We start from the raw sequence: 17500 nt of genomic DNA on the forward strand, positions 1-17500 counted from the left end.
TATCCATTTTGGAAGTTACTGATCAACAAACAGAGCAAATAAAGCATGGAATTACATGCCTTCGCTCCCATTGGTCAAGATTTTGCAAGCCAAAGTCTTCAAAAGTAACTTCCCAGCCTTTCTCTTACCTACCAGTGCACTGTTTGTTTTCAACAAAATCTTCTCTAAACAGTCATCAAGAACAAAATCAGTATGTATGCCTTGTCAAAACTGAACAAGAAACACAAACAAAGCTGGGTGAATCTCCAGAAGCATTTAAATGAAGTATCATTTTCGTACCAAAACTCATTTCCTAAACCTGAAGTCTCTGCGTTCATCAAAAACGGTCACATTTTACTATTTAATAAGTAATGGTCTTTCTCATATTCTTCCAAAGACAAATCACTGGAAATCCAGCATGCATTTCAAGATCACGTTGAAGTACTAGATTACACTGCAGAGATGTATCCAGGTTTTCAAATTTGAGGGTCCTCTGGACCCCTCCTTAAAAAATGTGGGTGTCCATTGCAAAATTTTGGCAATCTAAGCTAATTAATATTGCACAAAAATAAAGTCTTATCCCTCTCCTCAAATAAGTAATTCGAATAAAAAGATCAATTTCTTTGAAACTGTTATGCCCATTGATTCATAGATCAAAATGTATGGGCTGTCAAAGCCTAACCCTAAATCCGTACGTTGTAGGAACTATTGGCTTCAATTGATAAATGATGTAGATCTCCACAACGGAACAAAAAAAAAAAGCAGAACTGAATCTCAATTTTCCATAAAACAGCATCATTAATTTTATTTTAGCAACACTTGAGGTGCATCAAATTTAGAAACAAATATAAGCGATCGATACACAGTTCATCATCAGCCCGTGACTTCTGCATGGCCAATGTTAATAATCAGGCGATTGAATACATTCAAGTTTCATGTTAAACACTAACTCCGAAAAAGTTGCATAATTTGCAGAACAGACAAGTTGCATGCAAAACAAGAAACAAGACGATGACACGTGCACGCCTGGAATTAATATTGACAGGGTCGCACAAAACAAAAATACATTGTATAACTTACTTCGCCGTTGGATTCTCTGTCATTTCGCCTACAATAAACAAACCAATGCTTGAAATTCACTTGAAAAGCATGAAACAAACTGAACTTCAACTGAAATGTTTAATTATCATCGGCAGATCGAAATTGTCGCACATTGTCTTGCCTAAAACAACAGCTCAGATCATGTCACGCAACTAGCGGGAATTCAAACAAAAGAACTTAACTCCTCAAGCTGGACACAATCATTGACAAAATGAAATCATTCGACTACAAACATCCAAAGAAATACATGTAACACCTTACTTTGAAATTTAAGAAACTCGATCATTTCTCCGTAGTGAGAAATGGGAATGTTCAATTTCCTTGTGAAATATGACAATTGCATGTTTTTCCTGGTGTTGTAAATTTGCATAAGACATTCGATTTTTCTTCTGTTCTTTGTTCTGTGCATCCAAAAGAAATACGAGTGCGTCCCAGGATGCAATGACGCACTCTGGATACATCTCTGACACTGCATCAATCATTTGCAAAACTACTTCATCGGGTTTGGTGAAGTTGCTATCAATGCAAAAAAAGGAATCATCCTCTCCCCCGAAGTATGACTTGTATATTCTTCGTTCTTAACCCATGAGGCCACAAACAAGCGAAACAGGTTACTAATTCTAACATTAAAGATTATCTAACCGATTTGAAATTTTAAATAGCTGAGAATTATGCCTTTGTATTTTAGTACCTAAAAGAGATCACAAATACCAGCAATTTATCAAAGATCAGGTATACAGTAGCTTTCCTCAAGACCAGTGGTCAGCTCCTGAGCATTCAAACATGGGAAACGATCAGCTAACACAATAGCCGAGGCAGAATACTCACAAGCCACAGAATCACTTCAAGAAGGTGGCTTTGGGTGCATCATGGAATTCAGAGTTCCCAGGGCACGCAGCCAATGCAAGGTTTTCGTGAAAAGCAAACCAGTACCCTGGCCTAACAGCACAACCCTAACCGATCAAGAATACGACAAAGCCCTTTCAAAACCTATCCATAGTGACATAACCTCTCCAATGCATGCTTTTTTTACAAACAAATGACCACATTTCATCTTAGAGACGATGGCCGCAAAGGTTAAGTTGTTTTTCATGATAATTCATTCCATTTGCAAGTAGTATTCATCGAAACTAGTTGAATAGTTATCATTAGGATAGTGTTTAATTGAAAATAAAGTGTCTATCAATTCAGGTCCAGTTCAATTGCCTATTACACAAGGTGATAGATATCCTCCACCAGTTTTTGTACATACAATCAAAATGTTTCTTGTGCAAATAACGAAAATTAATAGTTTGGTTGAGTTCAATATGTGTTCAGCCTTTTGAATTGACTGCGAGAGCAGTCCTGCTGGAGCACGCCACAAGTTATACACCCCCAGCCCCCAAATTTCTCTTAGATTTTGACTGCGTCACTGAGGCACCACTAGTTATACACCCCCAGAATTCCTGTTAGGTTATGACTGTGTGACTGCCGGAGCACTAGTTGTACACCCCATGAATTCCACTTATCTTTCGACTGAGTGACTGCGGGAGCACTAGTTATCCACCTGAAACCCTCTCACGTTACAACTGTGTGACTGTGGAACTGCAGGAGCACTAGTTATACACCCCATAAATTCCACTTCCAACTGCGTGACTGCAGGACTGCGGGAGCACTAATAGGCTACTTTCGAATTGTGCAGCAACAAAAGAACAGAGTCGAGGTTCAGGGGAATAATTAGCATTTTGTATTGTTCAAAACAAAGGAAAATGCAAATTATTTCCCTGAACCTCGACCCTGTTCTCCTGTTGCTGCACAATTCGAAACTAGCCTATTTTACACCCACGAAGTATTCAGAATTACGCGACTGCGGGAGTGCGGGAGCAGTACCCTTATGGCGATCAAAAGTGGCCGGGTATTCTAGCATCGCTCCAAAATATTTTATCACTGACAGTATTCAGTTTAAAAGCCATCGGGCGAATCGACCCTGATTACTTGGTTCTTCACAGATAAGCAAATGTGGGAAATTCTGGTCGCGAAAGCTCAATTACACTGAAACAAATAATGCTCCAGCGCCTTTGAAAACAGAAAACAAGCAGGTTATTGTCCTTTAGTCTTACCTTCACGTTAAGTGAACTGTGATGATCATTTCCGGACTCAAATACCGGCGTCATGTCAGTGTCAATTAAAGGAAACCAGCAATAAAAACTGTTTTCCAAAACTAAAAAGAAAAAGGAAAATACGAAAAGGTGAAGAGGGAATAAGCAGCGTTTGCTAGCGCATACCCTGAAGACGGCTCATCCTAACTTGCTGAAAATTAGGAAAACTATGATCCCCTCTGGTGTCCTTGGTTTACAGAACATGTGTTGACGCACGCGACAGTCGGCGCACGCACTGTTGGTACGGGAAACCGCATAGAAGGAATTTTAATGAGCCTGCAGTCGAGCCAAAGTCTTGCTTCAGTCCGTAAGTGTCTGGGATCTGTAATTGTAGAATGCCCAAAATTGTAAATAAAGAGAATTTTTTTCCGCGCGTTTGCTGTTTTTTTGCGAAGGACAAAAAAAAGATTAAGAAGGAAATTAAAACTGTGGCTCCGGCCAGGCTCGAACTGGCGACCTTCTGCGTGTAAAGCAGACGTGATAACCACTACACTACGGAACCAGCACAACTATTTCTCAGTTTTTAAGATTTAATTATTATAATATAATAGCAATTGGTTTTGTGTCGGTCCCATTCGTCCTCAGTCTTTTGTTCACAGATAACGCTCGAAAGGTCAGCTTTTAGAATCTCTGTACGGTGGCCAATTTACATTATCAACTCCGTTGATAAAACCAAATTTTTGTATACTACTTCCCCACCGACGCAGCACCACAGTTTCTTTAGAAACTACCCCTTCATTTATAAAACCAAATGATTTGGTAGTTCTCTTGCCATCCGGACATCCGTTCGGCTTGGAATCAGCGTTTTGTCACGCTCATCAGCATGAGTACAATGGAGTGTGTGCACGGCGGCAGAGGACCAAAACAATTAAAGATATTTGCATAAGTCGATTAAGAGCGATTTAGGTGGTTTTTGGTTCCGGGTCTCCTACACTCAACCTATTTTAGCCTAAAACATGTTCTTAATTTACAAAATAAACAGAAACAATGAGTATCTACAGGGAACCTTTTTAGCCTGCTTTGGAAAAACCAACAAGGTTCTTACACGCGGGTTTTCACCGTAATCGCGATAGCGTTTCTATTGCCACTTCTGCGTCTTCCGTTCCAGTCGCTTCTCCACAGATGTTTTCTGAGTTTTTCCATCATCGTAGCTAAGTTCTTTCAAAGAAGAGATTGGGAGGTGGGATACTGAATTTTTTTTTTCTCATCACTGTAAAGTCTGGCGCGGGTTGCTCGAAGCACGGTTAGCGCTAACCAGCATTAATACCATGGAAACCTATAGGTTTTTATACCTCTTAACCAACGGAAAGCGCTAACCAGGCTTCGAGCAACCGGCCCCTGGTCTCCATTAGCCACGCAAGGACAAGGACAAGCATAAGCAGCGCTAGTAAAAACGAACGTCCACATAAGCACCATTATTACATCCATTTCATCCATTTAGAAATCACTGGTGATCCTTGCAATCTGATTGGCTCTCAGCAGTGGGATTTATTCCCAAATTGCATTATTTTTGTGATCTAACTCGCACCATTTCCCCATCCAATTAGAAAGGAACGGTAAAACAAAACAACCAATCATATTTCAAGTCTTGCTTAAGGTAACCAATCAAATTGCAAGAAAACCATTGTGTGGCGAATTGTGCAACTTTTGTCCCCGACTGGATCAATAGAATATTGGTACTGATGAGTGATTTTCAAGTAGAAACACAGTTTTGAGTTTACATGTTTGCGATGACCAACATCCATCGTCAGTTGCGAATACACATAAACCGCTAACCGGAGTGATATAAAAGATAGCTAAACAGGAAGTAGGAATACCAAATAATAACGTGAATGTGGGGCACTGGAAAATACAATGATAGAAAAACAATTAGTATTCAACACGGAAAAATTAAATGAAATTCGCACGCGCTATTACAAATTCTTCACCATGGGACGTGGTGGTGAAGCTTGCGAGGCTCAGTGACCTTTAGAGCTATGCAGTCTGGGACCTTGGTCCCTGGCAGGCTCAACCTGGCCGGATTGGTTAAGAGGTAGAGTCCAGAGACAGAGGTAGAGTCCAGACCGAGAATAACTTTCTCCTCCCGCGCCCCCCCCCCCCCCGTTCCTCAGTGCCGCCAACAGGTTGAGCTTGGGGCGAATCACCCCTTCTCGTAAAAAACAGCAGAGTGTTATCTCGGGAGTAGTACAACGACTTGCCAAACTCCAGAAGATGAATTTATCAGATGGGATGACGGTGGTATGACGGGTGCACGCCCAATCCGAAAGGAAGCCTACGCTGGAACTGAGCTGATTTGGCATGTGCTGAGGAAAAGTGTAAATGAGAACAAGAGGATAGCCTTAACATGGGCCCCAGAACGAAGACGTACGAGAGGTAGGCCGAAGGAGGCATGGCAAAGAACGATAGAGAGAGAACGAGGTGAACTTGGGTTCAAAGGTTGGGCAAAGACCGAGAGGCTTGGAGAGAGAGAACGCAAGGCCCTATTTCCCTCGGAGGGAAAAGGACAAGATGATGATGATTACAAATTACCATTTGTTGGCCCCTTCTCGACTTACGCTCAACACAGAATCAAGCGCTTAACCCAACGCTACTGTAAGAACTTAGTCCTCAAGAACTTATTTTGTGCCAAAGATGCCATCTCTAATTTATCACGATCCCGTGTTGTCTACAAATTTTCTTGCACAGGCAATGTCTTTGCCATCATTTAAAGGCAATGTATTTTTTATATATCCGTGTTTTAATATGATCTTTTTTAGGGGTAAAAAAAAAACCTGGGCCACGCCCAGATTAGTATCCTTTAAGGGTTTGATTTAAAATTTCCGACGAGCATAGCTTCCCTATTATATAGGAGTTTCCCCCGGGCACCTCGTACGTTCATCCCGATGATCGCCAACTATCGCAAGCAAGACGCCATAAATAGAAAATTTTCTACCTTTACGTCCTGTTTGTGAGGAGTAGCAACGCTAAAGCAAGGAAACAACGATATGGTAACACAATCGCAAACTGCTTCTGATTGTTTGCGATCAATCGGTGATAATTTTTGTGAGCATGTTTCGTTTTGACGAATCAGAGGCAAGTATAAGGTCGATAAGCGATGAAGATGGCTTCCAAGTGCCATTGTGGCAACGACGAGGATACTCCTCAAAACAGTGTGAATTTAATGAACATCATATGGAAATACCGCACGCCAAATATATATGTAGCTAAATCCTCGATCATGTAGAGCCAGGTCCTGCACTAGAATTTGATACTGGCTATGCTGCAGTCGTTGCTGCTCCTCGAAAATGTATCGGATCCAGAAACGGTCATGTCTCTTGACAATTTTTCTCTGCCTTCTGTTTACTAGCCCCATCTTTTATTTTCGCGCCCTTTTTCACGATATAACGGGATCAAGATGCGTACAGCAATCGTTCATACAGAAAACAGAATCGCAAAACAATTGCTAAAAGTGACAATGATTGCGTACTTTGCGATCGAGCCATCGCAAAGTGTTTGCTACTGTTTGCGAAGTTGTTGTAATATACATGTAGATGAAAACCAGGCTTTTCCTAGTATTTGAAAGTGATTCTCTCGACTGTTAAGTATGGTTTAGTTTTGTGGCGTTCGAGTTGTAATTCTGATCTTTTCAATTCAGGTGTAGAGCAGCACTTACGAAAGGATACGGCTTTGGAGGACGTGCTCAGATATGTGCAGTGCCCCACCTTTTCTGTTATTCCAAAGGTAAGTGTTCTTACACTTTTTATAAGCCTCATAGAATCTTTACCGGATACACTGACGAGAACATTCGTTAAAACCGCGTTAATACTTATTTCACTCGAGAGCAAGACTGTCTTCTCGTATCAAGGTGCGAGTAAAGATATATGAAACATTCTCTTTCATTTAGAGGCGCATTGTTATGGAATTTTGTTATATACAATGACAAGGAGGCATCAGAGACCTCGACCTCCAACGATCTCAAGAAGCGGGCTAGCAATGAAGATTATTTTATAGATTTAAAGTTTGATTGTCCGTCTTCATCTACCACACGATACAGAAAACGGGATTTTATATTTAAGCAATAGAGGACGTTTTCCGTGTTTCCATAGCCTCATCTAAACACGAGGGGGAGTAGGGAGAATTCTCCCAACTCCCCCAAGTGTTTAGATGAGGCTATGGAAACACGGAAAAAAGACCTGTATTGCTTTTCTAAAATATTTCTTACAGATAATTCAACAAATGAAGGAAAATGCTGGTTTTTCAATTTCTTGAATGAAACAGATTTTCTCGACACACGCTCATATTTCCTACCAACCAATCAAAACGCGCGTCTGATAATACATAACCAATCAAATTTTGACTCCACCACCCAATCAGACAACGTGCACGACTAATTCAATCACAACACAATTGTGTACATACATGGGCATGTAGGACAGCAAGCGCCACCATATGCAAACTCCGCTCCAGCATAACAATACGTATTATACTTGATGGTACTGACCTCCTAAAAACGTGTTAAAGGAAAAGTACACTGGGCACCTGCCGCATACGAAAACCCAAAACCCTTCGGGAACGAAGGAACGTATTCTCCAAAACCTATGCAAGTGCCACTACCCCATGGAGGCTGAGGGGAAAAGGTAACAAAAAAGTAGGCGAAGAAAGCTGAACCTAGACTGATACAAATCCCTAACGGTTCACTATTTGTACGGCAAATTACCCATAATCCCCCCCCCAGACAACCGGACCCAGTCCTCTGGTCCGTGCCGGCAAAATATCTATTTCTGCCAATTTCGCAGGCTACAACTGTCAGAAATAGCATAATTCGTGTGATGTCACAGCTGTGTTTCCATACTTTCATCGAAACACAGCTATTGACCAATGAGAGTGCGCGTACTATCCTAATTATTTTATAAGACTGATTATTGTACTCATTATAATATATATCTTTTAGTGTAGATTAGGTTAGTTTATTGTCTTACACACGTCCCTACAAGCTTTGATGGCTTTAAAAATCATTGCGTTTAAATAAAGATTACAGGTCTATATTTATGTATGTATACATAAATATGAATGTATATTTGAAGTGTGGCTTAAAGACGAATGAGAGAACAGAGTGATCCTCGCGCTCAGCTTGACAATTTAAGGAGACAATTGTCTCTTATAGAGACCTAAAGAATTTAGGCCTCTTCAACGGGATTCGAGAACTCTTGATCTCTGCGATGCCGGTGCAATGCTCTACCAAGTAAACTATGGCCAACTTAAAGCCACACAGTTAGGAGCAGGTCAATTTATCGGGTTCATTTGTTCCCGTTGGCGTCTTTTTTTGCCCTCATTCATCTACAATCCGCACTTCAAATGTACATTTATTTCATTTCATCCATCGAATCCTTCATGGGAACAAATAAGCCCAAAAAATTGAGATAGGACGCAGTTCTTTACAACCTCTAATTTCAGTGGATCCCTTTAGGACGCTGCTCTATTGTTTTTAGATTTAGGGTCCATTGTTTCTTTTGTATCGTTCTTTGTGTCCATTGTTTTCTGAACCGAGCCGAGAGCCGTTGTAATACCTGCGTACTGACCCAAAAAATTGACCTGCTCCTAACTGTGTGGCTTCATAGCTCAGTTGCTAGAGCATTGCACCGGCATTACAGAGGTCAAGAGTTCCAATCCAGGCTGAATTTCTCAGGTGTCTATATGAGACAAATGCTTTAATGGTCCTGTTACATGCAAGTGCAAGGATTACTTCTACTTTTTGTCAGAAGACCATTTTGAATCACAATATCCAAGTAAAAGCACTAGCTCAAGAAAACGATCAGGTAAATTTAAGACTTTTTGAAGGGATTCTACATTCGGATAAACTCCCGCGTAAGTTTTGCTGAACTTCGAGACCTTCTAATTTAGTGACTTTCTTCTATAGTATTATTTTCTCTACCTTGTTACTGCTTCCCCTATTTTCACACCTATTATTCACTTCTTGCGTTTCAATGTCATACACGCACATATCATTAATAATTCATGAGCTCAACAACCTATCGTCGCGTGTATTACCTATATATCCTGATAAAACATTCCTCGTTAATATTCTTTATATAAAGAATACTAATAAGGCATAGCTTGTTTTTCTGGTATGCTAATATTCTCCTCTCACAATCTGAACAATTGTTTTGAGTCCAGTGGGACACGCTTCTTGTGGAATAACAATAAGAAAAGCAAGGTGACACACGCTAACACCAACACAATCTCGTTCCATTTCTCGTTCCAAGAGTATTTCTGCGCACGATTGGAGTTACGTTCGTTTCCCGACCGCTGGTCAAGGGAACGACGACTCTGGGAACGAGATTGACACCAACCCGGTGTGGCCAGCACATCACGCATGCGCACAACCATTTCACCCGGTCACCACACTGGGTTGGTGTTAGCATGTGCCACCGTGCTTTTATTATTGTTATTTTTGTGGAATGTTCTTGAAGTCGTTCAAAACACTCGCAGCACGTGTTTTTATCGGGTACAAAAACACTCGGCTACCCCTCGTGTTTTATACCCCGATAAAACACTGCTGCGAGTTTTTTGAACATTACATAAATGCTTCACTATTGGTTACCTACTTCGTCTTTACTGGGTTGCCATAGGCAATCCAGTGAGTGAATGAGTTTAATTTCTCCGTTTTTTCCCGTGTCGGGAAAATAAAAAAGTTGCGCAATAGGTCTTTCCTATCACTTCCCTGCTAAGTATTCACTGCAATGCAGTCTGTGACGTCACCTCGAACCTCGAACCCGTTTCCCTTCATTGCCCCGTTATTGATCAAAGGATGACTACTTTTCCCGTCCTTCATGCAAAGCCAATAAATAAGTGAAATTTCAATCAAAACGTTCTGAAACAACACGATGTATTTGGGACGATTTCGGAGAATAAATAAAGTGGAAAAGTGTGTTGAGGTGATACTTGAATGAGAAAGACGCTCCTAAATTTGCGTGTGTTGCTTGCACCAACCGGCGCTCGCTTGGGCCACAAATGAAAACAAACCCTAAAGAGCAAACGGGAGAGGGAAGAGTCCAAAAGGGATTAAAATGAATAAACCCACACAACACTACGTCGATTGAATAAAGATTTATTCATCATTCACATCTCTAATTAACCCAAAATAAAGTTAGGTGCATGTTTCAACAGCCCTCTGTATTCCAGAGTTCAACGAGTAATCTGGCGTCTCTGCAAAAACCCAAAGAAGTGTCAACAATTAATAACTTTTCAAAATAACAAGGAAACTTTGTTTTAAGAACAGGAAAGCAACGAGATTTGGCTTGTTCTTGAAGACTACACCAAACCTCTAAACTGGAAGATAATGCTCCTCAAACGAAACAAGTCGGATAGCACTTTTTAAGTGCAGTGCAAAATCAATCAGTTAACAAATAAAAAAAGCCAACACTGCGGGAAAGACCAAATAGCTTGAAATTACACTTCTTAGTTCAAACAAACCAAATTTTCGCAATATCAAGTTTCAGTACTGAATTTAGAAGTTTAGTCTTAAAACGTTTCAGTCTAGGTTCACAATTGCAAGCAGCCCAACCTCATGACAACATTACTCTCTACGCTAGATAATGCTTTCTTTTTTTTTTTTCGAAAAATACCCGAAATTAAACGCAAATCGTTGCTTACAAACTCTAAGAAACCAAACCGTTGTAATACAACACCTTCACGTGAACGGCGCACACATATTTAACGTTTTTGCTACACTGCTTTTTCTGGGTTTAATTCACTCTAGAAAATTAACAATTCCATCGCAACTTTTACTATTCCATTTGCCGTTGGACGCTCAGAGTAAACTTCAACTTCGTACAGTTGGAGCAATCAAGTCTACTTACCACTACACTTAAACCGATGTTCGCGGATTCCACGATTTCCAACCCGGCTAAGAAAAACCAAAGAAGTAAACGAATTAGCAAAGTTCAAAGTAATTTTTTGATACAACAAAGGGTACACAGCCGATATATGTTATGAATATAATAATATAATAATATCTGACCTGCTAATCGCCCTTTCTTGCAGTCGGAGACTGAATTACTAAGGGCGCAGCTCAACGAGGTCGGACCGAAGGAGCTGTGCTGCCGGCTAGGCGCTCGGCCGCGGAACACGACCCATGTATGACCTCGGAGCACAGCACCACAGCCTGATGGAATAGGCCGGGAGTCGATTTTGAGGAGGGAGGAAAGCAGGAGCACCCGGAGAAAAACCCTCGGAGTCAGATTGAGATGGACTGAAACTCAGCCAACATACGACCCGAGGCCAGAGTTGAACCTGGGTCACAGAGATGGTAGGTATGGTTGATGACCACTAAACCACCCAGACTCCCCACCAACCTCCGTCGTTCTTGCAGAACAAAGCAACAAGAAAACCATCCTTATGAGGTGTGAGTGGATTTTGTTCAACGCAATGAATTTTGTTGAAAAGGCCAGCAAAAGAAGGATGCGATCCATTCTACAAAACCAATAAAACTGCCAACGCCAACTGTGATCATGAAAGTGCAGTAATTGTTCTAAAAAAGCGGGAAAGCACTTCTTTTGCATGCTTTACTAAATACATTCCAATGCGCAGGTACAAAACACAGGTCACAGGTTATTGTTTCAGCAATAAAGAAACAACACTAACAGATTACCAATGCGAACGTTAGCCCTAAGGTTGGCTTTAATGAATGTTTAGGATACTTTCTGTATTGGTAAACCAGTGACCTGTGACCTGTGTTTTGTACCTGCCGCATTCCAATGCCGAAGGAACGCAACTGCAAGCACGATAACTTAAGCCACTGAAGTACTTACTCTTTTGCTCGGATCAACCTTCCTTCCAGGAACTCTTTTCGCTCCGTAAGGAATCGTTGCAGCCTCAGCGGGTGAAGTCGATGATGTCGGGATAATCCCCGCCTGGGCACTCCACCCAGCGCTGCGCCCAACGGGCCTTGAACTCGGGGAGGGGCCAGGGGGGACAGGATTAAACTCTTGTGCGTCGCTGGTATAGAGCTGCCGAGTACTGTTTAACAGTTTCACCCGGGGTCCCTAAGATGGCAAAGTAAGGAAAAGCGTGGTTAATATTCAGTGACAACCAGTGCAATTTCTTTGGACAGACAAAGAGGAAATGAAAGCAAGATGAACCACAGAGGACTCGAATGCGATGAACGCAGCCGAGAATAAGCACACAAAAACTCTTCCGAACTAAGCATGCCAAATTTTTAGGTGATTTAATGTGCGGGTTCTTCAACATTTCGAAATCACGTAATGAAGTACCGCTAAATGTAAAGAAAAGCTACCCAACACTTACATAAACACTTCCTCTTTTAAGATCCTAAGCCGTTAAATCGTGGTAAACAGAAAAAACATGGCGAGCTAAAAGCAGTGTTTCCTCACCTTCGGTAAGCCGATATCTGCGTAATCTTTTTCAGACATGAGGAGAAGAGCATCAAGATCTATTTCGTTTTTCTACAAAATGAAGCAGGCACTACGTTAACCTCGATATTTTTAGGAGCAATACAAGACAGTTATGACTACTGATTTCAGGTACATTGTATCTCTGGAACAACACATTCTCTACCTCGAATTAACTATCATTGTTAATTCGTAACTTGCTCTGAATTTACCATTATGGTTAATTTAGAAGACTGAAAGCTTGATATGTATCATGGAAAATGGTCATATATCTTTTAAAAGATAACCCAAGTGTATGGACAGAGGACTCGAACCTGGGAATGCTGATTAATCGTTAATTTACAGAGGAGATATCATGCTCCTCTGGAAGCCACCGCAGAACCCATTTGTCCTCACGCCCTCCAACCCTGCAATTGCTGGTAAAATAAGGCAATACCACACGCATGCTCAAGGCTGTTGCCTAACAGGAGCCCGGTAGCCTGGGGCTCCCAAAGAATAGCTCTGGGCTCCTTAATTTTTCACAGCAACACCTTTCACTTCATATGTTGGGCTCCCAAGTTCTCAGTGTTTAGCTCTGAGGGGCCCCTTTAAAATTTTCTTAGGCAGCAGCCTTGAATGCTATAAAACCATAATTGAGGAGTAAAGCTGCTAATCCTAAGATGTCTCCCTCACATCGAATGTTTTCAAGCTCAGGTCCAAGTTTGGACATTTAAACCGACCAACAAAATGTGTAATCCATTTGAGATTTGAAAGGTTGGTTGAGGCAGATAACGACACAACCATGGAAGGAAACGACAGCAAAGTACAGTTTTTGGTTAGCTGCTCTGCAACCACAACTGCTGGGGACTATTTAAGTTACGGTCTTCCCGAGAGATCGCATACGACTAACAGTGCTGTACCGATTAGCCTTCTCGAACATTGAACATTCTCGTTACAGTACTGTCGCTGTTAAAAGCGACGTATCGCATGGCATGACGATCAAATATGTTTGGAGCAATACGTTTTTTAGCACGAGCCCTAGCGTTTTTAAGCTTAAGGTTTCTGAGCACTATGTTCACTTGATCAGCGACAGGTAGGAATATGCGATCCAAAGAACGCCTTGCAAGATTTACCCTTGACGATTAAACAACAACAAATACAGGCCTACCTGAAAAAGACCGAGATGGCTGGAGAGCGATAGACGTTCCAAGAATGTTTGAAGAGTGTCACCCGGATTCACCCCAAAATGCTCATCCTCTGCGCCTGGCAGCGAGTTACTTCCGCTGATAAGTGGTGGGGAAGGCTCCGTTGAGACTGAGGAAGCAGTCGACCATCCTCCTGTCAGCGCAGGATCTGGAGCATAAGAATAACTCCAAACACCCGCGACTTGGGTTCCCTCTGGACAAAACAAGAAAACACGGTCATAACCTGCGCAACTTATAACAAGAAATGAAATCTTAAGAGCTTTGGAGACGAATGACCAGTACTCACTGTTCTGGAAAGATGGTACCTATAATTTCAACTTTAATAATTCCAAACGACTATGAGCTACAGGGCTGCAATTTTTAAGTCCCTTCAATAGTTTTTGTAAAGTGCACTGAGTATGTTCCCTGCATAAATGCATAGCAATGCCATAAACGTCTCATTAAGTCATACATGTCCAATACAGTTGTATAAGGAAATGCATGGTACTTCCATACACATCACTGATTAAGGTCAATGGTGAAAGGGTCACTTTGTGACGCCTACACCAAGTAGTGTGAATCTCATTATGTCGCTGTATTGGACAACCCCCAGACGAATGCCATCCTTTACGATCAGGCGTTTTCAGAGGACATAAACAGACAGTCACTGCATTCCTACTTTGTTAGGTACCTGTTCCTATTAGTGGCGATATCCCCGGCACTGATGGGAGTGGACTGGAGCACACCCTTTTAGATGCTCTCTCAGTTCCAATTGGCCTCAACGATGGTTTCTCTGCAGACTCTACCACAGTTCCACTTCCTGGGGCAAGTGATGTCCCAAGGGGAGAGGAGTTAGGAGATGTCGATGTTGAAGGTGTCGTGGTCGGGATAGGGGAGCCTGAGGTGTTTGGCGGCGAAGATGACACTGCCTCATGAGGTAGCGGGGTGAATAAGGCCCCTGGGGTGGTGATATACAGGGGCTGGGTGATGGGATCAGCTGATGAGATGGAAGAGGGATTGTCTGGTTCCATTACATGGCCAGCATTTGGTCGGACGCTTGGATGTGCGATGTCATTCCATACACTAGGACTTAACGTTTGACCAACATTTGATAAGATATTGCTTATAGCGGCTGGTAGGTTTGAAGACCCTACTGATGTGATTACGGAGCCGGTGACAGGTAATGACGAAGATGTAACCGGTGTTATCACATCAAGTGATCCGCCTCCACTAGATCCGGTGACTCCCATAGCAACTGATGAGTACGAAGGAGAACCTTTAACAACTCGCGTTGCTTTACTCGATGAAGTTTGCCTTGATACCTCCGATGAGGACTCTGGGAACAGCTGGCGCTTGGCGGGAGTTGGGGGTTTGATCACTGCAGAACCAGAAGAACCACTTGTACTTGCTCTTCCTCCAGACAGCTTTCTCGCCGATGCTGGTGCAGCGTGGGCCACAATCGATTGCGAGCTAATACCTGGCAATTGAGCAGCTGATAATGGTGCTTTCTTGCTACTGCTAGAGGTTGTTTGCGATGTAGTCGCCCAACGAGCGGTACTAGGTATGTGAGTGGATGATGTAGTCAAAGTGCTCTTGGCAGTGGTACAACTAACTGATGTAATTACTTGAGAGTGCACTGACCCTGGTGCAGTACCAGAAGATGGCCAAGAGTTGGACATGCTCTGAGATGTGGTAGTTTTTGTCGTGGTTCTTGTTTGTGTAGACTGGGTTGTGGAAGGCACTTTAACTGACCTTGTGCTGGATTTGGGTTCTGAGAGGGCTCTATGATGCGAGACAGTGGAAGTGATTGATGTAGTAATCATTGTAGCAGGAGCTAAGCGGCTAGTTGGAGAAGGAAGGTGCTTTTTTCGAGGAAGAACGTCGTTGATATCACATTCGGGGTCCTTGACAAGGGCTTGGATAAGCTGGTGGGCTTGCCGTGTGGCGTCTGCAGGTCCTCTAAAATAGTAACCAATAAATGTGAGACCAATAGGTGAATGGCCAAGGATCATATTTAACCACTATTATTATCAATACGCACGGCCAAATGACAAACTGCCCTCTGTTTTTGCGGGCCAAACGGGAAATGAGCGGGCTGAAAATACATTTACCGCCCTGATACTGAGTGGCTGCAGAGCTGTCAAACAACTTCGCTCGGCCAATGAGATTGTCCTATTTAAGTGCGAGGATTATTTCTACATTTGGTCTTCAACCCGCACTTCAAATACCGGTATATACATTCCTGTCATTCTCACAACCTTTGTATACACTGAGGGACATTTCCATACCATATAGTTTGATGACATATCTCTGTTAAACATTTTTTTCTTATTAAACGAATTGGTACGATTTGGCCTTGCGTATTGATAGTAATGATAATCAAATTACTTTTGTCGGGCAAATGATGCAAATGATGCCACAAATAAACTATATGCCCTCCAAAAGCCATGTGATTGTCCTATTCGCCGAAGGCGAGGTGAATAACTATAATTACATCAGTGATTTCTTTGTCTGTCACCTCGACAAAACGGCTTGCGGCCATTTTGAAAAAACCGTTCAGATGATTATAGCGTAGCCAATCAGCGCAGAGAATTTTCAATAATCTCCTATGTAATTAAACTAATAAAACGCTTCATGTTCAATTTTACGCCTCAACATGTTGATGAATAGAACAAGGAGCTGTTTCATTGAAGCAATGATTCACATGTGAAAAGTCCTGATCCCACTCTGAACATGCCGATGTACGAGTCTTAATCTCTTAAACAAAATTTGGGACTATCGTTTTTACACACGGCGTCACTGACTTTTCTCTTAAGAGAAAATCACATTAAACTCTGACCGGGATAAATTGCAATGCTCCGTCTCAAAGGGGAAAAATACCTGAACACATTAACATTTTAAAAGGGACAAGATTGCCGTATTTCCTTATCTTGCACCACCTGACTTTGACCATGAGGAGGTCTCTTAGGATTGGTGTTAACCGATTTTACACCAACAAGTAGTCTTTTCCTAAGAGAGTTGCAAAGTGAACAATACTACCCCTACCCAGATTTAGAACAAACTGAACACACTGAACACAAAAAGACGTCTCACTTGATTGTAACGATACAACTGCCGGTAGACTTTTGTCGATTGGTATCAATATCGATATGCGCTCCAGTTGTTTCACGGATGGCATTGATATTACATCCTCCACGACCAATTACACGACTAATTACTGAAGAAGAAACGGCCATTTTCTTGGACCTAGGGGAATAAAACAAAGGAGCATTTGAGTCTCCTTTCGCAGTGACAAACGAACACATCCGAAGACTGTAGAGCCGGGTACACGTCTTTGCTTGACAACATACAAAGATTCATAAATGAAATGCCACTAAAGTTTTGTTTGCCTCTTACAAAGGCATCATATCATATCATATCATACATCTCTATTTACCCCCGGATTTTTAGAGTAGCTTGGTATAGCTAATATCTCCGAGCATTTACCCTCCCAACCATGATACACCACAGAAGACAGACCAAAACACCGGGAACTACATGCCCTGCTCTTTGCGACAAGTGTGCGGGTTCTTTTACGTCCCACAGGATTATGAACATTGAAGGGTTGTGAGACAGGACCTCCGGCTTATCGTCCTTATCCGAGAAGACTAGAGAGTCTAACCATTTGCAGATGTAATTACAAAGGCAGCACTTTCTCCTCAGTTATTTAAAGACCCTGAGTGTTGGTCCC

At 42.0% G+C, this 17500-nt stretch overlaps 1 protein-coding gene, 1 long non-coding RNA gene, 1 other non-coding gene and 1 pseudogene across 5 annotated transcripts in view; 1 reads left to right on the plus strand and 3 right to left on the minus strand.

Moving 5' to 3' along the window:
- LOC138009028 (uncharacterized) overlaps nt 1-3436 on the minus strand; it is a 15165-nt gene extending 11729 nt beyond the window's left edge. Inside the window, exon 1 of one of the 2 annotated variants that reach the window (XR_011124309.1) lies at nt 3180-3436. This is a non-coding gene — a long non-coding RNA (uncharacterized lncRNA). The remainder of the gene's footprint in view (nt 1-3179) is intronic. The other variant, XR_011124310.1, reaches the window with a different exon arrangement.
- The window catches only part of LOC138008657 (uncharacterized), a 482701-nt pseudogene that overhangs the window by 196827 nt on the left and 268374 nt on the right, over nt 1-17500 (plus strand).
- On the minus strand, nt 3648-3720 carry Trnav-uac (transfer RNA valine (anticodon UAC)). Its single transcript has one exon. It is a non-coding gene; the product is annotated as a tRNA-Val (tRNA).
- Nucleotides 10290-17500, minus strand: part of LOC138007223 (ankyrin repeat domain-containing protein 17-like) — a 33025-nt gene continuing 25814 nt past the window's right edge. For both annotated transcript variants that reach the window (XM_068854012.1, XM_068854011.1), the window contains exons 23-29: nt 16864-17016; nt 14462-15729; nt 13755-13984; nt 12590-12661; nt 12008-12241; nt 11057-11103; nt 10290-10403 (exon numbers count right to left, since the gene is read on the minus strand). In XM_068854012.1, coding sequence (XP_068710113.1) covers nt 11065-11103; nt 12008-12241; nt 12590-12661; nt 13755-13984; nt 14462-15729; nt 16864-17016 — 1996 coding nt within the window. In that variant the 3' untranslated portion in view covers nt 10290-10403; nt 11057-11064. The remainder of the gene's footprint in view (nt 10404-11056; nt 11104-12007; nt 12242-12589; nt 12662-13754; nt 13985-14461; nt 15730-16863; nt 17017-17500) is intronic.

Source organism: Montipora foliosa, chromosome 6, assembly GCF_036669935.1.
Source record: "Montipora foliosa isolate CH-2021 chromosome 6, ASM3666993v2, whole genome shotgun sequence".
Lineage (NCBI taxonomy): Eukaryota > Metazoa > Cnidaria > Anthozoa > Scleractinia > Acroporidae > Montipora > Montipora foliosa.